Here is a 27,713-nt window from a genome sequence, read left to right as displayed (position 1 = left end):
TGCCTCCCTCCCCCCCCCCCCCCTTGGCCGAGCCGAACCGCGGCGGCCGCTGCGGGCTGAGAGAAAATGGCGGCGCCGGGCGAGTGCTTCAGCGTGGGCAGCCAGGTGTCGTGCCGCACCTGCCAGGAGCAGCGCCTGCAGGCGAGGTGGTCGCCTTCGATTACCCCAGCAAGATGCTGGCGCTCAGTATCCGTCCGTTCATCCGACGTGGGGCCGATAAAACCGCCCCCCCCCCCCCCCACAACCGCGGCACTGAGGCCAGGCCTCACAGCGGGGAAATGGTGGATGGGCGGTGGGGGAGGGGAGGGAGATGTGTGGGGTAATGGGGGGTGAGGGGCTGTAATGGGGGTGAGGTGGGACGGGGGGCTGTTTGGTAATGGGGGGTTGATGGGGGGGAGGGGGGCTGTGATGGGGGTCTTGTGGTGTATTGGGGGATGCTGGGGGGGTGGGGAGGGGTCCGTTCCGGGTTGGGATGTTGTGTGAGGGCTGGGAGTGTATAACGGTGTGTATGGGGGGCTATGGGGGGGATGGAGGGGGAGAGAGGGGGCTGTGGGGTTGTGGAGGGCACTGTGTGAGTGTGGGGGGGGGTTACTGAGGGAGGAGATGTTGGTGGGGTTAATGGGGTCCTGTGTGAGAAGGGGGGTGAGGGGTGGATAGAGGGGATCCATAGAGCAGTGGGTGAAGGAGTTTGGTGGGGGGGGATGCAGGGTTGTTATGGGTGGTTCTGGAGAGGGGACAGCCATGCAGGGGGGGATTTGGGGGCATCACTTGGGTCCTTCTGGAGGGTTTTAGAGCATGTTGTGGCCATGGGGAGGTGGGGGAGCCTGCTGGGGGCTATGGGGGGGATTGTGAGGACAGGGGGAGGCCTCTGGTTGGGGATAGGGCTTGTTTGGGGTTGCAGGGCAGGAGGAGCCTTCTAAGGGCACATGGGGGGTACAGAGGAGCCCTTGTTGTTACTGAGGTGGAGGAGAAATGCTTTGGGATGGGGATGGAGCTTTGGTGCTGCCCTTGTCTGGGGAAGGTGGGAGGGTAATGCCCGGCCCTTCAAATCCATCAGTGTGTGTGTGTGCACCAGGATGTGCTTTATCTTTTTAACCTGGCAGTGATGTGAAGGCTGAGGGCTGGTGCAGAGCATTAAGAGGGACCGCAGGAAGGCAGAGCTGGAGCTGATGGGGCTGAATGGGGCTGGAGGAGAGTTTGAGGTGATGCTGTGGCCCCAGGGCTGGTTCTGGAGCTGTGAGAGAGGGCAGGAGCTGTGAGAGAGGGCAGGAGCTGCAGGAGGGCCATGTCTGCAGGCAGGGACTGTTCTGCCTCATCCTCCATTGTCAGCCTTAAGCTTTAGTTTCTTAGTGGTCCTTGTGTGGAACCTGGAGTTGGACCCGCTGCTCCTTGTGGGTCCCTTCCAGCTTCACATCCCTCTTGTGCCACATCCCTCCTGCTCTCTGCTATGCAGGACTGTATTTGCTCACGAGGGCTTCGTGGCACCTCGGGGCCGAGGAGAGCTGAGCCCCACAAGCTTCTGTTCAATGGGAGGCAGCAGTGAAGGCCTGCGGCGCAGCTCCCTGGGAACAGATTGCTCAGGAACTCGTGTTGGTTCTAGAAAGGTTTTCTGGGGGTGGCGGTGCACTGTTGTCTCACTCAGGTTTCCCAGCCATGCTGCAGCACCAAGCACAACAAACTAGGAGGGTGAGGAGCTCCTGCCCTCCTGGTGGGGCTGTGGGGATCAGTTACTGTCTGCCAGGGGAAGCAGCTGTGGGATGAAATGTGTGACTTTAAGGTAGGGTGGTGGGTTCGTTTCCAGACCAGTTTGTGTATAAGGGAGCTCAGTGCATCTCAGGTCAGAACCGAGCTCGTTTCTTGGAGACCACACAGTATCCCAGCTTGTGCACGATGTGGCTATGGCAGTTTTGGGCTGAAACATCTCTGCTGTAGTCAAAAGCACGTCAGCATCAAGTGAATCAAAGCAGAGTTTGGTTGTGGTGTGCAGGTTGGGGTAAGGATGGTGGCAAACCGACTGCAAATCACCTGCTGGCTTTTCTGTGCTCAGCACCTCCCTGTCTGGGTTTGTTTTCCTTAATGCTTTGTCCCTTTTAGAATGCCCTTCTTCCAGTGGGAAGCCCAACCACGCAGATATCCTGCTCGTAAACTTACAGTACGTTTCAGAAGTGGAAATAATTAATGACCGCACGGAAACCCCTCCTCCTTTAGCTTCACTCAATGTTAGCAAGGTAAGAAGGCGACTGGGGGCTGCCTGGGGGTGGGTTGGGGGGGGAAGCCGTGCTGTCAGCTCAGTGCTGGGATGGGTTGGCTTTGAACTGCATCCTGTGTTGTTTGTGACTCCGTGCAGCTCTGCTCAGGGTTTGGGGTCTCTGGGAGCTTCTGTGCTGTGGGGCTGTTCAAGGAGCTGCAGTGAGTTGTATGACAGAGGGCAGCCCAATGCTTTCCCTCGAGGAGGGGCACAGCTCAGGCTCTGCTCCTCGCCCTTTGAACTCTTGCAGTGCCTGCTGGCTGAAGGCATTCAGCTTGTTTCCTGTGCTCCTATGGGAGCTGCAGGGAGAAGCTGTGGGAGGTCGGTGCTCTGTCTGCAGGGATGCTGCTCATCTTCATAAGCAGAAGTTCTGGCACAACCTGATGGTTTTTGGGGGGGGAATTTGGGGGTGAAGCCCAATGTTATCTGAGATTGGAGGAGCAGCTTCTTGTGCATCATCATTGGAGGGCGCAGGAAGGTGAGCCCACACCTTTGAGATGGAGGTTGTGGGACCCTCGGGGGGCTCCATGTGAGCAGGGTCTGTCTGTGGGGTTCCTCCTTTTCCCACCTGGAAGCTTATCAGACACCAGCTGTGTCCCTGCACGTGGTGTCTGGCAGTTCCCCCCCAGCCTTGGTTGAACACACTGACAGATTTCAGGTGACACAGATGCAGCTCTTCCTTCTCGTTGCACACAGGGACGTGGTTGGGAGGTGGACAGCACCTGATGCGGGCACCACTTCGCATGTTCTCTCTTAGCTCTTCCTGGTATCAAAATCCCTGCTGTACTTTTGGTCTGTGCCCCCCATGTCCCTCAGTGCAGGCGGTGCTGGAGCAGATGGGGGGTGGTACTGCAGCACAGAGCGTGGCCAGCCCTTCTTGGTGCCCTGCTTGAGATGGAGATGAGGATAATGGGGATAATGGGGTGCCAGGGGCTGACCCAGCAGCAGTTGAGTCTGCTCGTGTTTTGTCACTCATGCCAATGGGGCAGGGGCAGTGAGTCATTCATTCATACACGAGGCACTGAGGAACAGTCCCAGTGCTGAGAGGATGCTGTGGAAGCTGGATGTACAGCTGGGGGCTGCCACGGTGCACATCCAGCTCTGTTCTGCCAGGGGTAAATGAGGAGAGGAACCCTCTGGTCCTTCCCTATGGGTCCTTGCTGTGTGGTCAGTGCTGTGGCTCAGAGTCCTGTTGTTTGGGCTCTTTGTGCCCAGAGGAAGCTTGCAGAGGGGGCAGTGCTGCCATTTGGGATGCAGCGTTGTCAGCAGGCGCCGTGTGTTCAATGTCTGCAGTGCTGCACGGTGAGGGGGAGAGGCTCCATGTGAGGGCTGAGGGGAAGCCTGGCCCTTTTGCTGCTGCTGGGCACCCTGCTCCTTGCTGTTGGGCTGCTTGTGCTGTGTCAGTGTGAGCCCCAACGGAGGCCTCCCTGCACATGTGCTGCCATAGGGGCTGCTGTCGCTGTTCCCAAAAAGCTGACTTTGTTGTTGGCCTTTTTTTGGGCTGCAGTAACTGCTGTGGGGTGAAGTTACTCGTCCCTCCACTGTACGGGCCTTAATGGTGTGGTTGGTTTGGTCTCGGCTTGTTCAGGTTGTCGAGCACTGCATGAACAAATGGAAGGTGGGTTAGGGTTTTGCCTCTGCCCACCCCAGCAACACCCCCCCCCCCAGCTTAAACCCCATCTCTCTCCCCCCAGCTCGCCAACAAAGCACGGATGGAGAAGGAGGAGAAGCTGAGCCAGGCATACGCCATCAGCGCGGGGGTCTCTCTGGAGGGACAGCAGCTCTTCCAGACCATCCACAAGACGTGAGTCTCTGTTCCTCCTGCTCCCCCCCCCCCATAACACCGACATTGTGGGGTTGGGGTCGCTGTGTATCCCCAATGTGGCCTGGGGAGGGGAGGGGGGGGTCTGCATTGTTCAGGTGGTTGGCGGGATGCGTTGGGTGGTGGAATAGGGCTGGGGGGGGGTGTTGGAACACGGCTGAGCTGATCCTTTTGCCCCACCCCCCCCCACAGCATTAAGGACTGTAAATGGCAGGAGAAGAACATAGTTGTGATGGAAGAAGTTGTCATCGCCCCCCCTTACCAGGTGGAGAACTGTAAAGGCAAAGAGGGCAGCGCGCTGGGGCATGTACGCAAAATAGTGAGTACAGCAAAACAAGGGGTGAAAAGGGGAGGGGGGGGGGGGGATTGAGGTGAAAGGGGGGGGTTTGGGGGTCACCCCCACCCCTTCCTGGCCGTGCTGAGCCCCTCCCCCACCCACAGGTCGAGAAACACTTTAGAGATGTGGAAAGCCAAAAGGTAATGCAGCGTTCACAAGCACAGCAAACACAGAAGGAGAGCGCCCTGTCGTCCTGAGGCCTGCAGGCAAACCGATGTCCTCCTACCTGGGGAACAGGGGGGGGTGGGGGGGGGTGTGGGGTGCAGCTCGTCGATTCCAAACCTTTAGACTTTGAAACCAACAAAGAAACAAAGAAACAAAACAAAAACAAACCCCAACAACACGAACGTAAAAGAGAAAAAAAAAACACAAAAAAAGAAAAAAAAAAGAAAAAAAAAGAGAATAATTTAAAAGCTCTCATGCATTACTTGACTAACAGACTTTCTTTGTTTTGTCCGCCATGGTTTCTTTCCTTTCCCCACCGGCTGCTCGCGCTTCGGTTCCCTTTATTTTTGGACACCCCAAAACCCCCCTTTCTTACCCCAAAAGGGGGGGTCCCTCCTTCCCCAAACCCCCATCGGATCCCACCTTAATGGCTGCAGCTCCCATTTCAAGCCCTTTTTCCCTTCAGAACCCGCCCCCCCCCATGGGAGCAGCTCCCATTTCTCCCCCCTTATTCCCCCTTCAGATCCCCTCCAAAAATAAAGCCACAGCAGCAGCAGCCCCAGCCGGGCCCTGCAGCAGCACGGCCCCCTTTGAGTTTAGTTTGCACAGGGCAAGGCTTGAATTAGTCCTATTTTTCTTACCTTTAAAGCTATAGATGAAGATATATATTAAATGGGCCTTAAACGTTGCCCATTTCCAGCCGTTCTCTCGGGATCATGGCAAAAAAAACCACCCAAATTTCACCCCAAATACCCAAAACTTCACATTTTCACCCCAAATTCATTCCCCATTTGGGTCATTCCCATTTTTTGGGGGGAGAGGGTTGGAAATCCCTTTTTTTTTTGTTGAATTTTTCCCATTTTTCCCATTTTTCAGGGTGTTTTTTTTGTTGCCATGATTTTCTCCCCTTTATTTTAGGTTTTTTTTGGGTTATTTTCTTTTATTTTCCAATAGAAATAGCTCAAAAAAAAGAGTTTAATTCAAGCTTTGCCTTCTGGAGTTTAAGAAGAGGAAAAAAAAAACAAACAAAAAGATTAAAAAAAAAAGAAAAAAAGACAAAAAAAAAAGGAAAAATTTTTTTAGTATTGTTTAGCAAAAAAATAAAAAAAAAAACAATAAAAAAAAAGATAAAAAAAAAAAACAAAAACAATAAAACCCGAGATTTTTTTAACCATCAGCCGTGTGGAGATGTGGGTTTGTGAGGGGATACTAGGCCGCGCCGGATGTCCTGCCCCTTCCCCATTGACTTCCGGTGGTGGGACTTCCGGCTCTTCCACTAGGCCTTCCGGTTTTAGGCCTTCCGGTTTTAGGCCTTCCGGTTTTAAGCCTTCCGGTTATAGGCCTTCGGTTATAGGCCTTCCGGCTTTAGGCCTCCCCAAAATGGCGGCGGGGGCGCGGGTGGAGGCGGCGGGCTCTGCGGCTGCTGACGGGCGGGGGCGGGGGTGCTGCTGACCCGCTTCCCTTCTGGCACTGCTTCAGCGGGCTGCTGCTGTGCGCCGAGCGGGCCGACGGGCGGCGGTGCGGGGAGCGGGGAGGGTGGGGGTGAGATGAGCGGCGGTGGGACGGGGGGGGAGACCGGGGGGGAGGGGGGGGGGTTGTGTGACTGTGGGTAGGGGAGGGCTGGTTAATTGTGGGTCAGCTGCGGCCTAGTGGGGTAAGTCAGGGGTCTGGGGTGGTGTGAGGTTAATGGTGGGCGCTGGGATCAAGTGTGGGGCAGCCAGGGGTGACTGGGGATGGTGGAGGCAAGGTCAGCTGTGGGGCAGCTGGGGTAAGTAAGGGGTCTGGAATGGGTATGTGGGGCATTGGGGCGCTATGGGAAGCTGGGGTTAAGTACGAGGCAAATGGGAGGGGAGGGATTGGGTTAAGTTTGGGTTAGTTGGGGGGTCCTGAGGGGCGCTGGTGTGGGGCAGCTGGGGCTCTGGGTTAAGTATAGGGCATCTAGGAAGAATAGCTTTGCTATGGGCATCTGGAGTTAAGTGTGGGGCACCTGAGGGAGACTAAGTGGGTATGTGGGGCAGCAGAAGGGTTGGGATGGGAATGGAGTCGCTGGGGCAGGTGTGGGGCAGGAGGGGCTGAGGGTCGCTGTGATGGAGCTGGAGGAGCCTAAGTTAAATGTGGGGCAGCTGGGGGTTGGGGTATGGGGGATACGTGGGGCGGAGGGTGTTGGCGGAGCCGTGGGGCTGAAGAGGCCGCGATTGGTGTGGGGCTGTGGATGATGGTTAGGGGGGCTCCAGACGTAGGGGTTAGGGGTGTGGACTGAGGGGGCCGGGCTAAATGTGGGCTGGGGGTGTTGGGGCAGCTGGTGCCTACAAGGGTAATGTAGGGAATGGGGGGTTGATGGGACCCTGGGAGGGGGCAGGATGTGCAGATATGGGGATGGGAGAGGGGGGGTGCTGTCAGGGCTGGAGCTGCCGTGCCCCCCTCCCAGGAAGCCTGACATCCCGGTGGCCGTACCTGTATGTGGACATGGGGGTGGCTGTGCTGTGTGCCAGCTTCATGTCCTTCGGGGTGAAGCGCCGCTGGTTCGCCCTCGGGGGCCGCCCTACAACTGGCTGTGGCCACTTACGCCTCACACGTCGGCGGCCACGTGCACTACGGAGAGTGGCTGAAGGTGAGACCCCCCCCCCAACACCCACTTATACCCCCCCAGGGACTCCTTCCCTGTCTCTATGGGGCGCAGCAGTGACGCCGGCCCCACAGGTGCGGATGTACTCGCGGACCATCGCCATCATTGGAGGTTCCTCATCCTGGCCAGCGGTGCAGGCGAGTTGTACCGGCAGAAGCCACGCAGCCGCTCCCTGCAATCCACAGGGCAAGTCTTCCTGGGCATCTACCTCATCTGCCAGGTACATGGGGGGCTCCATGGGGGGGGTGAGGGTTGCATTGAGCCCATAGCACGGCCACAGCCCCTCTCCCACAGGCCTACTCCCTGCAGCACAGCAAGGAGGACCGCCTGGCCTACCTGAACCACATCCTGGGCGGCGAGCTCACCCTGCAGCTCCTCTTTGTGCTCTACGGCCTCTTGGCTTTGGCTTTCCTCTCCGGTTACTACGTGAGGGTGGCAGCTCAGGTCCTGGCCGTTGTGTTGCCTCTCGCCATCCTCCTCATCGATGGGAATATCGGCTACTGGCACGAGGCGCGAAGGGTCGAGTTCTGGAACCAGATGAAGCTGATTGGGCAGAACGTGGGCATCTTCGGGGCCGTCGTCATCCTGGCCACCGATGGCTGAGCGGGGACTGCAGGCGGTGCAGGCAGCGGCTGCTTTGGGGTTTCTGGGATGGGAAGGATTCTTTTATTTATTACGATGATGATGATTTTTGTTTTGTTTTTTTTAATCTAAATCTGTAAATATTTGCTCATAGGACGAGGTGGTGGCTGTGCGATGCGCCCGCTTGGGGTTGCCGGAGGGGCAAGAGGGGGGGGGGGGGCTCCCAACAGGCCTGAAATCCCATCCCCCCCCCATCTTTGTACCAGAGGAAGGAGAAATCCTTTTGCTCTGTTGCCTCATAGATGGGGCTCCATGCACTGCAATGGGGTGTCCCCCTCCCCAAGGTGGGGGGGATGCTGTGTGCTGATGGGGTTCTGGCTGCCATAGTGGGCATAGTGGGGTGGGGGCCGTGTCCTCGCTGTCCCCACCGTCCCTGTCAGCACATCGGAAGCGCGTGGGGCCGAGCAAACAGGCACTGCCGGGCTGATAAGGGCTGATAAGGGGCTGCGGGGCCCTTAATGGGGGCCCTTAATGGGTCTCCGGCGGAAAGAGCAGGGCCATAAAGGGCAGGGAAGCGGCAGAGCCCTGTTTGCTGTCCCTGCACTGGGGGGGGGGGATGTTCCCCACATCCCATCCCGTCCCCTTGTCACGCTGCCCCCATTGCCGGAGCCGTCCTGTGACCTTTGGAAAGCGGCTGTTTGCCGTCAGCTGGGGGAAGCAGAGCAGAAACATCACCTCCATCCCCCCACCATCATCCCTCTGCTGCTGGGGGGGGGCACATAAAGCCTTGGGACCAGCAGGGGGGGGGGCTCTGCTCCGGGATGTGAGTGTTGGTTGTTGGTGCGGGCTGGGGGCGGCGCTGCTGCTCTCCCCCGTCCTTATGGGGACGGTGGGCACTCATTGAGCCCCCTAAGGGTGGGGGGGGGGCACGCAGCCGCATCGATCCGATTCCCCCCCCCCCCCCTCGCCAGCTGGGACGTGAAAGGTGACAGAGATGGGGGGGGTCGATCCCATCCCGCACTGCACAGCCGTGTGACACTGAGGAGCTGCGTGCTGCTCATTGAGCCGCATAGAGCCGTGGGGCAGGGACCCCCATGGTGGCAATGGCACCAGCTGTGCCCCCACGCTGCTGCTTGGCCGGGTCACAGCAGCACGACCGCGTCCCCCCCCTGCCAGGCGTGCAGCTCCCTGTGCTCACCCAGCATTGCAGCCCCACCCCCCTCTATAGGTGGCTCTATTTGGCTCTATTGACCCCCATGTTGTGCATCACATCCCATATGGGCACCTCAGTGCCTCAGTTTCCCCCACAGCAGCAGGGCTGGGTGATTGATTGCTTGTTAATGGCAAATCTATAATGAATTAACACGGGGATGGGGGGGAGATGGAGCAGAAAGGGCAGCTCATCCATCATGGGGAGGGGGTGGCAGTGATGCAGTGTGTGTCTGTCACGTATGTGCCATGTATGTGCCATGTATATATACCATGTATATATGCCATGTATGTGCCATGTATATATGCCATGTATGTGCCATGTATATGCCATGTATATATGCCATATATGTGCCATGTGTATATGCCATGTATGTGCCATATATGTGCCATGTATATGGCCATGTATATATGCCATGTATATATGCCATGTATGTGCCATGTATATGGCCATGTATATGCCATGTATATGCCATGTATATATGCCATATATGTGCCATGTATATGGCCATGTATATGGCATGTATATGCCATGTATATACCATATACGTGCCACATCTGTGCCATATATGTGCCATGTATATATGCCATGTATATGCCATATATGTGCCACATCTGTGCCATATATATGCCATGTATATGGCCATATATGTGCCATGTATATGGCCATGTATATGCCATGTATATGCCATATATGTGCCACATCTGTGCCATATATGTGCCATGTATGTGGCCACGTATATGCCATGTATATGCCACATCTGTGCCATATATGTGCCATGTATATGGCCACGTATATGCCATGTCCCCATGCTGTCCCCGTGCCACCTCCATGTGTCCCCCCACCAGCTTTATGCCCCATCTCTGTGTGACCCCCCCCCCCCCTTCCCCTTTCATTGCCCTACACTGGGGGCACAGCAGTGCTGCAGAGCTGGGGGGGGGGGGCTCCGTGCTGCTCGGTGCTGTGGGTCGGTCACAACCGAAGGAGGGAGGAGGGGGGGGGGGGGAGGAGCCGTGGCCCCCCCGGAGGCTATAAGAGCAGGGAGGGCAAAGCAGCCGGCTGTCCCCTGTGCTGTCACCCCATTGCCTGGCACTGTGAGTATGGGGGGGGGGGGGGTAATGGGGATGGTGGGGTCCCCATGGGGATGGGGATGTTGAGGGGGGGAGGTCTATGGGATGGGGAGATGTCTCCTTGGGGGGACATCCCGTTTAGGGGAGGGGTTCCCTTTGTGGGGTCCCTTTTGGGAGTGGGGTCTGCTTTGGGGGGTGTTCCTTTTAAAGTGGTGTCCCTTTTGGGGGGGGGTGTCCCCTTTTGGGAGGGGTCTCTTTTGAGGGGGGTCCCGTTTGTGGGGGGGTCCCTTTTAAGGGGGGGGTCCCTTTTGGGAGAGGGGGTCTCCTTTGGGGGATGTCCCTTTTGGGGAGGGTCCCTTTTGATGGGATTCCCTTTATGGGGGGGGGGTCCCTTTTGGGCAGGTTCCTTGTTAGGTGTGTGTGTGTGGGGGGGTCCCTTTTGGGAGGGGTCCCGTTTTGGGAGGTTCCCTTTAGGCAGAGGGTTCCCTTTGGGGTATGTCCCTTTTAGGGGCGATGTCCCCTTTGGGGAGGGGTCCCTTTTAGTGGGGGGGGGGGGGGGAGGTGGTAGGGGGGCCTTTGAGTGGGACCCCCTTCAGGGCGTGTGCATCCCATTTGTGTTGGGATACACCCGCCTCGGAGCGCCCCTCTGAGGGGGTGGGAGCAGCACAGACCCCCAGAGCGGCTTCGAGTCGGGTGGGCACCGCTCTGACCCCCCCCCACCCCCTATACGACCCCCCCCCCCCCAAACCAGATGCCGCTGTCCCCTCGCGTGGTGCTGACCGCCTTGGCGCTGTGCGCGCTGCTCTGCGCGGCCGCTTATCCCCCCAAACCCGAGACCCCCGGAGACGCCGCATCCCCCGAGGAGTTGGCCCAGTACTTCTCTGCGCTGCGCCACTACATCAACCTGGTCACACGGCAGCGGTGAGCGCCGTTTGCACGCTCACACCCGCGTGTTGCTTGCACCCGTGTTGCTTGCACGCCCGCTTGCACAACGGCGCCCTCCCCTCTGCACGCCCGTGAGCTGCCGTTTGCCTTGTGCTCCCGTTTGCTCGCCCCTTCGTGCTTGTGTGCTCCCCGTTGCACGCTCACAGCCCCCCATTTGCACTCCCACAAGCACACACTCCCATCTCCCGTTTGCACACCCACTGTTCCCCCTCACGTGCTCGCCTTTGCACACCCACGAGCTCCCATTTGCATGTCTGCACGCTCACAATTGCATGCACGTGTGCTCTCACTTACACACCTGTGAGCTCCCATTTGCACACCTGCATGCTCCCCCTTGCGTGCTTGCATGCTCCCATTTGCACATCCATGCACTCCCATTTGCACATCCATGCACTCCCATTTGCACATCCATACACTCCCATTTGCACATCCATGCACTCCCATTTGCACATCCATACACTCCCATTTGCACATCCATGCACTCCCATTTGCACATCCATACACTCCCATTTGCACATCCATGCACTCCCATGTGCACATCCATGCACTCCCATTTGCACATCCATACACTCCCATTTGCACATCCATGCACTCCCATTTGCACATCCATGCACTCCCATTTGCACATCTGTAACTCCCATTTGCACATCCATGCACTCCCATTTGCACATCCATACACTCCCATTTGCACATCCATAACTCCCATTTGCACATCCATGCACTCCCATTTGCACACCCGCACGCTCCCATTTGCACACACACCCATCAGCTCCTGCTCGCACCACCCCCTGTTGCCATTTGCACACCCACGTGCAGCCCTTTGCACGTCCCTGCAGGTACGGGAAGCGCAGCAGCTCGGTGCCTGCAGTCTCAGTGCAGCCGGTGGGTCCCCGCAGTGGTGCACTATGGTGAGCATCACCCCCCACCCCATACACCGACCCCCCCACACCCCATACACCGACCCCCCCCCCACCCCCAATCTGTGTCCCCACACATAACCCCGCTGTCCCCACAGGTCCAACATCGACGACGACTCCACGTGGTGACGACCCCCCCCCTATTTAACCCCACCCCCCCCCACCCCACAAACCGTCCCCAGCTCCCCATGTTGTGCACCATCAGTGAAGCGCTGCATGGAGGGACCCCGAGTGCCGGGGGGTGTCCCATGGGGGATGATGGGGGGCACACATACACACACATGGATCCCATTTGTTAGGGGGGGGGGGTCCTATGTGCCCCCCACACACACTGACTGCTGCCAGCAGTAATAAAGAGCACCATGTGGGCACCGATGTGGGTGTGTGTGTTGATGGGGGGGGGGCTGTAGGGATGGATGGGGGGAGGTGAAAGGGATGGAGGGGATGGGGGGGGGGGGGATGGAGGAGAGGATGGGGGATGTAGGGGGGGGGGTCTCAGGTGGGGATGGGGGTGTGGGGTGCAGTGGGGAGGGGGAGGGTGGTAAAAGGGATGGAGGGGTGGAAAAAGGGGGGATGGGGGGATTGTGGGGGTGTGGGTTTGGATGGCAGAGAAACTGGGGGGGTGGGAGGGGTGGATGGGGGTAGGGATGGATGGGGGGAAGAGGGGAAAGGGATGGAAAAGGGGATGTGGGGGGTGGAGAGGATGGAGGGGGCGGATGGGAGGATGCAGGAGGGGATGGGAGTGTGGGGTGCAGGGAAGGAGGGAGGGAGAGGGTGGAAAAAGGGATGGAAAAGGGGGGTGGGAGGGATGCAGGAGGGGATGATGGAGGGATGCGGAGGATGGAGGGATGGAGAGAGGCACAGAGGGGGCTGTTGGGGGGCAGCAGGGGGGAGTGCAGGAGGGGTGTCCCCAGAGATGGGGGTTGGGGGGTGCAGGCATTGGGCTGCACTGCTATGGTGCTGTGGGCTGGTGCTGGGGGGGGGCAGTGCTGTGGGTCCTGGGGTGCACCAGGTGTTGGCTGCACCACATGTGCTGTGTTGTGGGGTCCCTGGGGGGGCTGCGTCCACTGGGGGCTGCATCCATTGGGGGCTGCATCCATTGGGGGCTGTGTCTGAGCTGTGTCTGAGCTGTCTGAGCTGTGTCTGGGCTGGGCTGGGGGTCCCCCATCCCCTCTGAGCCCCCCCACCCCAAACCCTTCCAACCCCCCACTCTGGCCAAGGGGGATGACCCCATCTCCACTCACAGCCACCAGGGGGGGTTCAGGCTGCTGCCCCCCCACGCTGCCTGCAGCCATTCACCTCCTGCCCCTCCGCTGTCCCCCCATCCCGCTGCCATCTGTCCCCCCACCTCCCATGGCTGCTCCCCCATCCATCCATCCCCGCTCTGTTGTCCTTCTGTCCATCCCTGGCACAGAGCAGCTCTGAGGGCAGCAGCCCCCCCCTCACCCCCCCCATGTGCCCCCATCCCTAGAGTCAAACATTAACCAGGGCACTGTGAGGGGCCAGCTGTCCCTATCCCCACCCCAGCCCCCTCCATCCCTTCTCTCTTTCCTTTCCCCCCCCCCCCCACCCTGGCAACACCGGGGTGACATCAGCAGGACACAGAGCCCAGGGGGGGGATATAAGGGCAGCACAGCACAGAGGGGACAGAGCCACCGAGGGATCAGGAGCTGCCACCAGCGCTGCCATCTTGTCCCATTGCCACAACCCAGAGAGACCAGGTGAGCAGCGCCCGGGTGGTGCCATGGGGCAGATCTGGGGCTGCTTATGGGGCTGTGAGCGGGGTTTGGATGCACCTTTATGTGCACGGGGTGAGCTGACGCTGCACTGCTGCACTGCAGCCATGCCGCCCCGCTGGGCCTCGCTGCTGCTGCTGGCCTGCAGCCTCCTGCTGCTCAATGCATCCCAAAGCAACGCCGGCCCCTCGCAGCCCACCTACCCCGGGGATGATGCTCCCGTGGAGGACCTCATCCGCTTCTACAACGACCTGCAGCAGTACCTCAATGTGGTCACACGGCACCGGTGAGCAGCAGGGCTGCAAGGCATTCCCCATTGCAATGCACTCCCATTGCAATGCATTCCCCATTGCAATGCACTCCCATTGCAATGCATTCCCCATTGCAATGCACTCCCCATTGCAATGCACTCCCATTGCAATGCATTCCCCATTGCAATGCATTCCCCATTGCAATGCACTCCCATTGCAATGCATTCCCCATTGCAATGCATTCCCCATTGCAATGCGTTCCCCATTGCAGTGCATTCCCCATTGCAGTGCACTCCTCATTGCAGTGCACTCCCATTTGCAACAACCCCCCCCCCCTCCATTGCAACACACTCCCTCTTGCAGTTCTCCCATAGCAAATTGCTCACCCTCGTAGCGCACTCCCCATTGCAATCCTCTCCTTCTTGCAACCTGCACTCCTTGCACTTGCTGCAATGCTCTCCCTCCTGCATTGCGCTCCGTTCTTGCAACCCGCTTGGCCTCTGCACCCAGATCCTTGCTGCATTGCCTTCCTCATTGCAGCACGCTGCCCCCGCTGCAATGCACCTCCTGTTGCAGTGCACTTTCCTCTTGCAGCTGCCCCCCTTTTGCAACCCCAGTTCATTTTGCGCTGCAACCCATCCCTGTTGCAATGCAGCTCCTGCTGCAACACACTCCCTGCTGCAAAGGGCTCTCCCACTCTTGCAAGCTCCTGATTGCACTTCCTTGTTGCAACGCCTTCCTCCTTGCAACGCCTTCCTCCTTGCAACGCCTTCCCCCTTGCAATACCTTCCTTGTTGCAACGCCTTCGCCTTTGCAACACCTTCCCCCTTGCAATGCCTTCCCCTTTGCAATGCACAGCTCCCTTGCATTGTGCTCCCCGTTGCAGGTACGGCCGGCGGTCCAGCAGCCGGGTGCTGTGCGAGGAGCCCATGGGTGCAGCTGGGTGCTGAGCACCATGCACAGCACTGACTATGGAGCTCATCAGTGATCAGGGGGGGCTGCAACACCCACAGCCCCCCATCACACTGCTCTGCCCCCTCAATAATAAACCCCATTGCAGCCACCTCCTGCCTCTGCCTGGTGCTGGGGGCACTGGGGGTTGTGCACTGTGCATGCCGGGCATTGCTCTGTGCTCAGCATTGCACCTTGCACACAGCATTGCACCTTGCACACAGCATTGCACCTTGCACACGCAGCCTTGCACTGAGCGTCCACCAGGGGGCGGTAGGGAGCACTGCGCATGAACAGACCCTGCCTCAGTTTCCCCACCTGACCCCACCGTGTTGGGCTCTTACCCTCATCCCTGTTCCCCCTCCCTACATTGCAATGCCGCCCTTGAGGACCCCAGCCTGTAATTAGCTAATTAGCAATTAATGACCCTCAGGGGCGCTGCTGGGGATGCTATGGGAGGACATGGGGGGGTTGGGGGGGGCTCTGTGCTGCATCTCTGCATCCCCCCCGCCCCACCGTGGGGGCACACCCGGGGGTCCCCCCGTCCCCCCCACCCCAATCTCCCTGCATCCCCCCCTTTGTGGCTCCTTTATGCCTCTTCTTAAAGGGAAAGAGAAGGGAAGCAGCTCCCGTGTCCCCAAACAGCACAGAGTGGGCTCGGTGCCACCCGTGTCCCTTCTGCCCCCCCCCCCCCCCCCCCCCAACGTGTGTCCCCATGTCACCACGTGTCCCCCCCCCCAGCAGACCGCAATGCTTTAACCCCTGACAATGGCTCTTTGGCCCCATATTGGTGCACAGAGGGGGGTTGTGGGGCTGGGGGGGGGGTCAGTTTGTGTGTGTGTGTGTGTGTGTGTGTGTGTGCACACGCGTGTGCAGTGCCCTTCCCTTTGCAGCCAGGAGGGGTCAGCAGAGCTGCAGGCGGCGGAGCTGCGCTGGGTGTGAGGGCGTGAGCTCGCGTGCTTGCACAATTTGCACGCTCAGAGCCATGCACGCCCAGCTCCGTGCATCCCCCTTTGCACAGCAACACGCCTATCACACACACACACACACACACACACACACACACACCATCCATGCACGCTGCTCTGCATCCCAGCAGCACAATGTGGGGGGGGGGGAGGAAGGGGATGCTGCCCCACGGGGGTGCAAACTGCTGGCTGCCAGCCGGGCGGCCGTAAGCTGCCGTGTCTGTAAGCTGCTGCGGGGATAAGCCGCTCTGCCCCCTAAGCCCCCGCTCCGACGGCCAAGGGGGGGGCCAAGAGGAGCTTTGCATCCACACCGCCCCATCCCCGAGGTGCTGCAGTGCCGTCCCGTTGCAGCCATGTGGGCTGCATTGCTGCTGCTGCTGCTGCCTCCGTGCCTGGCCGTGCTGCTGCTGGGGCTGCTGGTGCGGCGCCTGCTGGGCTCTGCTGGGAACCCCTTTGCACACCCACCATCCGGACCCCCCCGGCCGTTGGTGATGGACCCACGTGCCCGTGACAAGGTGCTGAGAAGGGGTGAGTTGTGTGTGTGTGTGTGTGTGTGTGTGTGTGTGTGTGTGTGTGTGTGTGCATCCCCATGCACCCAACCACCCCTGCAGGCTCATGCAATGCAGCTGCCTGCTCTGCTCCGTGCAGGTGCAATGCGTGTGAGCACACCCATGAGCACAGGGCGGTGTGTGGCTGTGAGCTGCACGGGTGTGCATTGCACGCTGCATGGATCTGCACTGCGTGCATGCTGCACAGGGGCATCTTGTGCACATACTGCATATAGCATGGATGTGCTGCACGGCTGCACATTGCACACAGCGTGGGTGCATGCAGCAAGCTGGACAAGCGCATGCTGCACTGTTGTGTGCTGTGCATGCCACAGGTGCACGCTGCACGCTGTGTGGGTGCATTGCCTGCTGCAGGGGTGCGTGCAAGCAGCACAAGCAGCACCGTGCTCCCCTCTCCATGCACAGGGTTCAGTGCTGCACGAGTGCCGCAGGATTTGGATGCTGTGGTGATTGGCAGCGGTATCGGGGGTCTGGCAGCTGCGTGCATCCTGGCCAAGGTGGGCAAACGTGTGCTGGTGCTGGAGCAGCATGACCAGGCAGGGGGCTGCTGTCACACCTTCCAGGAGCGGGGCAGTGAGTTTGATGTGGGTAAGCAGCAGCTGTGCATGCGGCGATGCAGCCATGCATGCAACCTGCAGTGCAAAGGCATGACGTATGCAATGTGCATGCCGCGTGCCTGCAGTGTGTGTGCATGCAGTGTGTACCATGTGCACGCCATATGTGTGCATGCACGCGGCGCACACCGTATGCGTGCAGAACACGGTGCATGCCCTGCCCTCCCGGTGCATGCAGGCATCCACTACGTGGGGCAGATGCACGAGGGCAGCATGCTGCGCCTGCTGCTGGACCAGCTGACGGATGGGCAGCTGTGCTGGCAGCGCCTGCCCGACCCCTATGACGAGGTGGCTCTGGGCACACGTTGCTATCAGCTCCGTGCAGGCAAAACTGCCTTCGTTGCTGCATTGGAGGAGCAGTTCCCCGAGGAGAAAGAGGCCATCAGGGAGTTCATGAGGCTGTCCAAGGTGGGCGCTGGGGGGGCAGCAAGGGGTGATGGGGGAGGTGGGGTCTGTGGGTGTTTGGGGTGGGATGGGGGTAAAGTGGGGGGTCATGGGTGGGTATGGGGATAGAGGTGGATGGGACATGGGGGGGGGCATGGGGATGATATGGATGGTAGAGATATGGGGGACATGAGTGGTGGGGTTGGATGGTGGCCATGGGGGGACGTGGGAAGCAATGGTGGTGGCCATGGGGGATGTGGGTGATGGGAACATGGTGGTGGCCATGGGGGGACATGGGTGGTGGGGCACAGGGGCCGTGGGTTGTGGATGTGGGGGGATGTGGGTGGTTAAGACATGGGTGGGGGGGTTGATTAGGACATGTGAGGTTGGGATATGGGTGGTGGCCATAGGGAGACATGGATGGTGGGGATGTGGGTGGTGGTGATATGAGTTGTGGGGATGTTGGTGTTGGGGACAGGGACGTAGGTAGTGGCTTATGGGGGACATGGGTGGTGGCCATAGGGAGACATGAGAAGTGGGGCCATGGGTGGTGGGGTTGGCTGGGACATGGAAGATGGGGACACGGGGGCCATGGGTGGTGGCCATGGGGGGACATATGGATGGGACACAGGTGGTTGGGATGTAAGTGTTGGGGCCATGGGTGGGACGTGGCTGGTTGGTGGGGACAAAGCAGGCCGTGCTGGGGCTGTGTTGGCCTTGGGGTGACACGGAGCCATGTTGGTGCAGTTGGCCTCCAGGCACGTGGCCCTGCTGGCTCTGCTGAAGATGGTGCCCCGTTGGCTGGCCACTCTATTGGTGCGCAGCGGGCTGCTGCATTGGATGTCACCCATCTTCCGCATGGCGGCCACCAGCCACAGCCAGGCCGTGTCCCAGCTGACAACCAACCAGGACCTGCGTGCCCTGCTCAGCTACCTCTTCTATGGTCAGTGGGCACCGCGCTGGGGAGGGGGCTGCCATGATGGAGAGTGGGCTGTAGCAGTGGGGAGGGGGATATAGTGATAGGGTGTGGGATGGGGAGGAGGCTATTGTGATGGGGAGGGGGCTGCAGCAGCAGGGAGGGGGCTGCTGAGACAGTGCTGCGGCAGGAGGAGGGCTGATGGTGGTCGGGTGGGCTGTGTTGCAATGGCAGAGGGCTGTCTCAGCCCCCCCCCCCCCCATCCCCAGGCACTGCCCCGCAGGACTCCAGCTTCCTGGTCAATGTGCTGATGGTTCACCACTACCAGCGCGGCGCCTGGTACCCGCGGGGGGGGGCCAGTGAGATCGCCTTTCACACCGTGCCCCTCATCGAGAGAGCCGGGGGGGCCGTGCTGGTGCGGGCTGCTGTCACACGCATCCTCGTGTCCCCCGATGGCACCGCTGTGGGTGAGCGCATGGAGCGGGGGCCGGGCTGGGACAGCGTGGGGGTGGGCGGTGATAAAGTGGGGGTGGGCGACAAGGCGATGTGCCGCAGGGGTGGCCGTGCAGAAGGGAGGAGAGAAGGAGGAGGTGGAGATCAGGGCCCACGTTGTCATCTCCGATGCTGGGATCTTCAACACCTTCAACAAGCTGCTGCCGGCCCCGCTGCGTGCACAGCCCGGTGTGTGAGCCCACCGACCCACCGACCCCCACCAGTGTGACTGCTGTCCCCTGGGTCTGTAGTGTCCCCAATGCCCCCCGGTGTCCCCAGTGCTCATAGTGTCCCCAATGTCCCTGGTGTCCCCAATGCCTCTGGTATTCCCGGTGTCCCCAGCACCCCTGGTGTCCATGGTGCCCCCTGTGTCCCCACCACCCCTCTCCATAGGACACGGTGCCACTGTCCCCAATGCCCCCCCCCTGTCCCCGCAGCCATCCGCTCCCGCCTGGCCATGGTGCAGCACGGGATGGGATCCTTCCTGGTGTTTGTGGGGCTGCGGGGCAGCGCGGCCGAGCTGGAACTGCCGGCCACCAACTTCTGGATCTACCCCCACAATGACCTGGATGCCATGTAAGGGAACCCCAGGGTGGGACAGGGATGGGGACGGGGATGGGGACATGGATGGGGACACGTGCTGTTCCTGTAGGATGAGCAGATACGCTGCCCTGAGCTCTGAGGACGTCCCTGAGAACCTGGCCATGATGTTCATCACCTTCCCTGCTGCCAAGGACCCCACCTATGAGGAGAGGCACCCAGGTGGGGTGGGGGGGTCCTCACTGTGCCCCTCCAGACCCCAGACCCCATCCACATGGCAGCTCAGCACCGCCCTCATCCCAAGGGTGGGGTGATGGGGTGGGCACTGAGGGCAGCACCCCTATGATGAAGACTGGGCTCATCTGAAGGGCTGGGTGACAGGATGGACACTGGGGGTGACATCCCTACAATGGAAACCGAGATCATCCCAATGGCTGCAGTTATGGGGTGGGCAGCAGTAGGGGTGACATCCCTATGATGGCAACCAAGGTCATCCCAATGGTTGGGGCTATGGGGTGGGCACTGGGGGTGACATCCGTGTGATCCAACCCAGGCCGTCCCAATGGCTGTAGGTACAGGGTGGGCACTTGAGGGGGGATGGATGGGTCCCACTATCAGGACCATGGTCATGGCAATGGTTGAGCTTATGGGGTGGGCACCGGTGCTGACATCCAGGATGCCCTACAGCGGGTACCGAGTTCCCAGCGGGTTTCAGGGCCCATCTCCCCCCTTGTCCCCCCCCTCAGGCCGCTCGTGTATGACCATCCTGACCATGGCACGCTACGAGTGGTTCGAGGGCTGGGCCGGCACTCGCCCCAGGCACCGCGGGGACTCCTACCTGCACTACAAGACCGACATCGCCCAGCGGCTCCTGCAGCGTGCGCTGCTGCGCTTCCCCCACCTCCGCGACAAGGTGACGGCGCGGGGCGCTCCGTGGGGCGGGTTACCTGCTATGGGGCTGGAGGGGGCCGGGACCCTCTTCTTTCCCCCCCCACCCCCCTACTCCCAACCCTGTCCGGCCGTGCAGGTGGAGTTCGTAGAGGCGGCATCACCGCTCAGTAACGCGCATTACCTGGCGGCGCCGCGCGGGGAGATGTACGGAGCAGAGCACGACCTGCGGCGCTTCAGCCCCGACGTGGTGGCGGCCATGAGGGCGGACACCCCCGTGAGGAACCTCTACCTGACGGGTACGAGGCCGTCACACCTCCCGTGTCCCCCGTGGGTCCCCGTGTGCCCACATCCCTGCGTCCCCGTGTCCCTGTATCCACAGGTCTGGTCTTGTTTCTCCACGTCCCCATGTCTGTGTGTCCCCATGTCTTTGTCCCCATGTCCCCATGTCCTCCCATTCCCATACCCTCATGTCTCCATGTCCCATCCTCACATCCCTGTGTCTCCATGTCTCCACATTGCCACTACTCCATGGCCATGTACCCCCACATCCCTGTGTCCCCATGTCCCCACACACCCCCTCTCTCTCTCCGTGTCCCCCTGTCCCCATATCCCATGTCCCAATCTTTCCATGCTCAGCTCCAGCCAGGCTCTCCCTACACCTGGGGTGTCCCCATAGGGTGTCCATATCCCCATATCCCCATATCCCTATAGCAGTGGCCATATCCCCATAGCAGTGGCTATATCCCCATGGCAGTGGCCATACCCCCATAGCAGTGGCCATATCCCCATGGCAGTGGCCATATCCCCATAGCAGTGGCTGTGTCCCCACGTCCCCATGGCAGTGACCATATCTGCATAGCAGTGACCATATCCCCATAGTAGTGGCCATATCCCCATAGTAGTGGCCATACCCCCATAGCAGTGGCCATACCCCCATAGCAGTGACCATATCCCCATGGCAGTGTCCATATTCCCATAGCAGTGACCATATCCCCATAGCAGTGACCATACCCCCATAGTAGTGGCCATATCCCCATGGCAGTGGCCATACCCCCATAGCAGTGGCCATACCCCCATAGCAGTGGCTATATCCCCATAGCAGTGGCCATATCCCCATAGCAGTGGCTGTGTCCCCACGTCCCCATGGCAGTGACCATATCTGCATAGCAGTGACCATATCCCCATAGCAGTGGCCATATCCCCATAGTAGTGGCCATACCCCCATAGCAGTGACCATATCCCCATGGCAGTGTCCATATTCCCATAGCAGTGACCATATCCCCATAGCAGTGACCATACCCCCATAGTAGTGGCCATATCCCCATGGCAGTGGCTATACCCCCATAGCAGTGGCCATATCCCTATAGCAGTGGCCATATCCCCATAGCAGTGGCTATATCCCCATGGCAGTGGCCATACCCCCATAGCAGTGGCCATACCCCCATAGCAGTGGCCATATCCCCATAGCAGTGGCCATACCCCCATAGCAGTGGCTATATCCCCATAGCAGTGGCCATATCCCCATGGCAGTGGCTGTGTCCCCACGTCCCCATGGCAGTGACCATATCTGCATAGCAGTGACCATATCCCCATAGCAGTGGCCATACCCCCATAGCAGTGACCATATTCCCATAGCAGTGACCATATCCCCATAGCAATGGCCATACCCCCATAGCAGTGACCATATCCCCATAGCAGTGGCTATATCCCCATGGCAGTGGCCATACCCCCATGGCAGTGTCCATATTCCCATAGCAGTGACCATATCCCCATAGCAGTGGCCATACCCCCATAGCAGTGACCATATCCCCATAGCAGTGGCCATATCCCCATAGCAGTGACCATACCCCCATGGCAGTGGCCATATCCCCATAGCAGTGACCATACCCCCATGGCAGTGACCATATCCCCATAGCAGTGGCTGTGTCCCCACGTCCCCATGGCAGTGGCCATGTCACATCCAGGTCTCGTCCCCAGGGCAGGACGTGTTCAGCTGTGGGCTGGCAGGGGCTGTTCATGGGGCTCTGCTCTGCACCTCCGCCGTGCTGGGCCGTGTGCTGTACGTGGATCTGCTGCGGCTCAAGAGGAGGGAGAAGGCAGCAATGCGTGGGGTGAGAGCAGGGAGTGCAGCACAGTGATGGGGGGAGCTGAGAGTGGTGGGGGGAGAGGGGTAAGGTGAGGTGGGGGGGATGGGGATCAGATGGGATGGGATAGGATAGGATAGGATGGGATAGGATGGGATGGGATGGGATGGGATGAGATGGCATACAATGGGATGGGATGGGATGGGATGGGATGGGATGGGATGGGATGGGATGGGATAGGATAGGATAGGATAGGATAGGATAGGATAGGATAGGATAGGATAGGATAGGATAGGATAGGATAGGATAGGATAGGATGGGATGGGATAGAATAGGATAGGATAGGATAGGATAGGATAGGATAGGATAGGATAGGATAGGATAGGATAGGATAGGATAGGATAGGATAGGATAGGATGGGATGGGATGGGATGGGATGGGATGGGATGGGATGGGATGGGATGGGATGGGATGGGATAGGGTGGGGACAGAATAAGATATAGGATGGGATGGGGAGGGGTGGGATGAGATGGGGGGGATAGAATAAAGATGTAGGGTGGGATAGGAATGGGGATAGGATGGGGATGGGGATAAGGATGGGATGGGATACAATTGAATGCAATGGGATGGGATGGGGATGGGGATAGGATGAGGTGGGGACAGAATAGGATATAGGATGGGATGGGATGGTCTTGAATGGGATGGGATTAAAAAGGATATAGGGTGGGATGGGATGGGGACGGGATAGGATAGGATGTAGGATGGGATGGGAACGGGATAGGATGGGGATGGGATACAACTGGATGGGATAGGATGGAATATGAGAGGATAAGGTGGGATGGGATAGAGTGGGATGGGATGGGGATGGGATGAGACAGAATAGGATGTAGGATGGGATGGGATGGGGTGGGATGAGAAAGGATATAGGATGGGATGGGATGTAGGATATAGCATACAGGATGTAGGATGGGATGTAGGATATAGGATACAGGATATAGGATGGGATGGGGGCTGTGTACCCCCCTGGCTCAGCAGAGCAGTGCTGGCTCCTTTTGTTCTATTGCCACAATAAACTGAAGTCCCTGCATGGAGCTCCACCGGCAGTACAGCTCGCTATGGGGCGGGGGGCTCCACGCCGAACCTCACGCCCCCCCCCCCCTGGGCAGGCCAGATGACACAGGGGCGCATATAGGGGGTGCTGTGGGGTGGATATAGGGGATTCCATGGGGTGGATAGAAGGTTGCCTTGGGTTGGATATAGGGTGGATGAGGGGGCGGGGCGGATATAGGGGTTGCCATGGGGTGCACATAGGGGATGCAATGGGGCACACAATGTGGGGGGGTGGCGGGGGGACGGAGGTGCCACCCATGGGTGCCACAGCGCTGTGCTGAGCGGGATGATCCCATGATGGGATTATCAGCACTTGGGGCCGCCGTTAATTGGCTCAGCTCCTTAATGAGGGCTGCGATGCTGCGTGGCCTCCGCTGCCCCCAGCCAGCCCCAAAGGGGGGGGGGGGGGGGGGGGGCAGCACCAATGCATGCCTTGCATGTTGAGCACGCCCGTTGCACACTGTATGCATGTTGCACACGGAAGACACACGTTGCATCCAGCTGCACGTTGCACACCCAGCACGCGTGCTGCACGCATGGCATGTTGCACGCTGAGCACACAACTTGCATCCTTTATGTGCATGCTGTGCACACATGTTGCACACTGGAGGTTGCACACTGGAGGTTGCACACTGGAGGTTGCACACTGCAGCCCCCCCCCCCCTCCACGGCCCCCTTTCCCTCCCAGCTCTGCACTCGCTGCTATTTTTTCCACCGCCGTTGCCAGCAGCCCATAATGAGAACCAAACGCTCCCAACGCAGCAGCTCCGCACCGCCCCGCTCCGGGCTGCACTGCGCCACCTCCCGGCGTCCCACCTCCATCCCATCCCTGTTCATCACCCCATAACATCTCCATCCCATCCCTGTGCCTCCACCCCATAACACTTCTGCTCTGCCACATGCCACCATCTATAGTGATGGAGCCCGTGGTGGAAGGCAGGGCCAGCCCAGAGTGCTCAGTTGCATGCAGTGCAATACAGCGGAGTGAGTGGGAGGGATGGAGCCACCCCTTCCCAGCCCCCATTGAAGGGCTGGCAGTGGAGGTGAAGGGATCTCCCTGTGGATCCCTGCGTACCTGATCCCTTTGCTCATGGCTGTTGTGTTTGAGCGAGTCCCCATTGCTGTGCTTTGCATTGCAGCATTACACCATCCCATGGCATTTCCATCCTCCCATCTGCCACCAGCTCCATGACCCCCAATCTGAGCCAGCCTGGAGTCCTGCAGCCCCCTCCTCTGACCCTGTGGGGTGGCTGGGTTCCCCCATGGGGTGGCTGGGTTCCCCCATAGGGTGGCTGGGTTCCCCCATAGGGTGACTGGGTTCCCCCATGGGGTGGCTGGGTTCCCCCATAGGGTGGCTGGGTTCCCCCATGGGGTGGCTGGGTTCCCCCATAGGGTGACTGGGTTCCCCCATGGGGTGGCTGGGTTCCCCCATAGGGTGGCTGGGTTCCCCCATGGGGTGGCTGGGTCTCCCTTGTGGGGCAGTGGAAGGTTTGGGGGTGCAGGGAGAGATGATTTGCCCCCTCCCCCCTGCGGGGTCCCATTGCCCCTCAGCTGAGTTGTGCTGCTCCAGCTGGCGCTGCTCAGCCTCTCATCTCTGCAGCTCCACTGTGGTCACATTTTCCACTGCTCTGTGTTTGTGCTCTCAAGGTCTGGGGGAATCTGTATGGAGGATCAGCTGAGAGAGCTGCGGGGCTGGGCTGGGGGCGAAGGGGGTTGAGGGGTGTGTTTATGGTGGTGGGAAATGGAGCTGGGTGAGCACTGGGGAGATGGAGTGGGGGTGGGTTGTGGGGTGGGGGCATGGGGAGCTTCACTCTGAGGGGTGATAACAGAGAGGGGGCGAGCTCAGGGATGGAGTCGTACCCATAGATGGGGTGATACCAGGGATGGAGCCATACCCAGGGATGGAGCCCTGCAGGGATGGAGCCATACCCATGGATGGAGCCATACCCATGGATGGAGCCATACCCAGGGATGGAGCCATACCCATGGATGGAGCCATACCCATGGATGGAGCCCTGCAGGGATGGAGCCATACCCATGGATGGAGCCCTGCAGGGATGGAGCCACACCACGGCTCCAAAACAACTCCCTGCTTGCAGCCTCCCCCATCCGCTCCCTCCATCACCTCCCCCCGCCCCACACCCACCACCCCACGTCCATCCCTGCTCTCCTCACCCCTCGACCCCCCCCCCCCAGCAGCACCACCACCGCGTTTGCTCGGGGCCGGCCGTTCCTCGAGCTCTCCCAGCACGGCCAGCTGCACGCTGTGCGCCCGGGGACGTCACGGCCGATCCCTCGCCCTGCTTCCTCGAAGGCCGGCTGCTCCGTGCCAGGGTGACGCTGGCGGCTCGGGGCTGACCTGCTTTTTGTCCTCCAGCCTTTGCTTGCATCCCTCAAACCGGCCCGGCCCTTTGCACGGCTCCGAGAGCGCCGACGGCTTCCTGTGTGGGCGGTGGAATTTGGCACCGGGCCGTGCGGATGGAGCAGCCCATGTGCAACGATCGGCACCGTGCAACCAGCAACGCTGTGCACCCAGCAACGCTGTGCATGCATCCTGCACCGTGCAACCACCAACACTGTGCACCCAGCAACGCTGTGCATGCATCCTGCACCGTGCAACCATCAACACTGTGCAGCCAGCAACGCTGTGCATGCATCCTGCACTGTGCAACCACCAACACTGCACCCAGCAACGCTGTGCATGCATCCTGCACCGTGCAGCCATCAACACTGTGCACCCAGCAATGCTGTGCATGCATCCTGCACCGTGCAACCAACACTGTGCACCCAGCAACGCTGTGCATGCATCCTGCACCGTGCAACCACCAACACTGTGCACCCAGCAACGCTGTGCATGCATCCTGCACCGTGCAGCCATCAACATTGTGCAACCAGCAACGCTGTGCATGCATCCAGCACCGTGCAGCCATCAACATTGTGCACCCAGCAACGCTGTGCATGCATCCTGCACCGTGCAACCACCAACACAGTGCACCCAGCAACGCTGTGCATGCATCCTGCACTATGCAACCACCAACACTGTGCACCCAGCAACGCTGTGCATGCATCCTGCACCGTGCAGCCATCAACATTGTGCACCCAGCAATGCTGTGCATGCATCCAGCACCGTGCAGCCATCAACATTGTGCACCCAGCAACGCTGTGCATGCATCCTGCACCGTGCAGCCATCAACACTGTGCACCCAGCAATGCTGTGCATGCATCCTGCACCGTGCAGCCATCAACACTGTGCACCCAGCAACGCTGTGCATGCATCCTGCACCGTGCAGCCATCAACATTGTGCACCCAGCAATGCTGTGCATGCATCCTGCACCGTGCAGCCATCAACACTGTGCACCCAGCAACGCTGTGCATGCATCCTGCACTATGCAACCACCAACACTGTGCACCCAGCAATGCTGTGCATGCATCCTGCACTATGCAGCCATCAACACTGTGCACCCAGCAACGCTGTGCATGCATCCTGCACCGTGCAGCCATCAACATTGTGCACCCAGCAACGCTGTGCATGCATCCTGCACCGTGCAGCCATCAACATTGTGCACCCAGCAATGCTGTGCATGCATCCTGCACCGTGCAGCCATCAACATTGTGCACCCAGCAATGCTGTGCATGCATCCTGCACCGTGCAGCCACCAACACTGTGCAGCCAGCAACGCTGTGCATGCATCCTGCACCGTGCAGCCATCAACATTGTGCACCCAGCAACGCTGTGCATGCATCCTGCACCGTGCAGCCATCAACACTGTGCACCCAGAAACGCTGTGCATGCATCCTGCACCGTGCAGCCATCAACACTGTGCACCCAGCAATGCTGTGCATGCATCCTGCACCGTGCAGCCACCAACACCGTGCACCCAGCAACGCTGTGCATGCATCCTGCACCGTGCAACCACCAACACTGTGCACCCAGCAACGCTGTGCATGCATCCTGCACCGTGCAACCACCAACACTGTGCACCCAGCAACGCTGTGCATGCATCCTGCACCGTGCAACCACCAACACTGTGCACCCAGCAACGCTGTGCATGCATCCTGCACCGTGCAACCACCAACACTGTGCACCCAGCAACGCTGTGCATGCATCCTGCACCGTGCAGCCACCAACACTGTGCACCCATCAACGCTGTGCATGCATCCTGCACCGTGCAGCCATCAACACTGTGCACCCAGCAACGCTGTGCATGCATCCTGCACTATGCAACCACCAATACTGCACCCAGCAATGCCAGTGGTGTAACCATGCTACTATGGTGTAACCCC

At 59.6% G+C, this 27,713-nt stretch overlaps 5 protein-coding genes across 5 annotated transcripts; all 5 read left to right on the top strand.

The window, feature by feature from the left end:
• Positions 1 to 34: 34 nt before the first annotated feature.
• Positions 35 to 5,584, top strand: LSM12 (LSM12 homolog). Its single transcript, XM_072356602.1, is given in 6 exon segments — positions 35 to 136; positions 139 to 186; positions 2,095 to 2,228; positions 3,943 to 4,052; positions 4,263 to 4,389; positions 4,512 to 5,584. Coding segments are annotated over 6 exon segments (582 nt in total). The 5' UTR covers positions 35 to 66; the 3' UTR covers positions 4,605 to 5,584.
• Positions 5,585 to 7,005: 1,421 nt separating this feature from the next.
• Positions 7,006 to 7,936, top strand: TMEM101 (transmembrane protein 101). The gene is given in 5 exon segments (XM_072356643.1): positions 7,006 to 7,104; positions 7,106 to 7,183; positions 7,273 to 7,306; positions 7,309 to 7,418; positions 7,493 to 7,936. Coding segments are annotated over 5 exon segments (597 nt in total). The 5' UTR covers positions 7,006 to 7,038; the 3' UTR covers positions 7,802 to 7,936.
• Positions 7,937 to 10,639: 2,703 nt separating this feature from the next.
• On the top strand, positions 10,640 to 12,063 carry LOC140262428 (peptide YY-like). The gene is made up of 3 exons (XM_072356767.1): positions 10,640 to 10,981; positions 11,842 to 11,913; positions 12,021 to 12,063. Exons 1-3 carry the CDS (start codon positions 10,812 to 10,814, stop codon positions 12,049 to 12,051), a joined length of 273 nt encoding a protein of 90 aa, XP_072212868.1. The 5' UTR covers positions 10,640 to 10,811; the 3' UTR covers positions 12,052 to 12,063.
• A 1,702-nt stretch (positions 12,064 to 13,765) lies between these two features.
• Positions 13,766 to 14,859, top strand: LOC140262459 (pancreatic polypeptide). Its single transcript, XM_072356803.1, has 2 exons — positions 13,766 to 13,944; positions 14,796 to 14,859. The coding sequence occupies exons 1-2, from the start codon at positions 13,766 to 13,768 to the stop codon at positions 14,857 to 14,859; spliced, it is 243 nt and encodes an 80-aa protein (XP_072212904.1).
• A 1,316-nt stretch (positions 14,860 to 16,175) lies between these two features.
• On the top strand, positions 16,176 to 22,372 carry LOC140262485 (all-trans-retinol 13,14-reductase-like). The gene is made up of 11 exons (XM_072356874.1): positions 16,176 to 16,356; positions 16,803 to 16,985; positions 17,190 to 17,419; positions 18,143 to 18,338; positions 18,581 to 18,778; positions 18,867 to 18,992; positions 19,241 to 19,379; positions 19,456 to 19,565; positions 20,090 to 20,256; positions 20,371 to 20,530; positions 22,212 to 22,372. Exons 1-11 carry the CDS (start codon positions 16,182 to 16,184, stop codon positions 22,370 to 22,372), a joined length of 1,845 nt encoding a protein of 614 aa, XP_072212975.1. The 5' UTR covers positions 16,176 to 16,181.
• The last annotated feature ends 5,341 nt before the right edge of the window (positions 22,373 to 27,713 follow it).

The sequence above is a fragment of the Excalfactoria chinensis genome, chromosome 24, assembly GCF_039878825.1.
Source record: "Excalfactoria chinensis isolate bCotChi1 chromosome 24, bCotChi1.hap2, whole genome shotgun sequence".
Lineage (NCBI taxonomy): Eukaryota > Metazoa > Chordata > Aves > Galliformes > Phasianidae > Excalfactoria > Excalfactoria chinensis.
The sequence above is the reverse complement of the archived record's forward strand: the minus strand, read 5'-3'. Positions and strand labels throughout refer to the sequence as shown.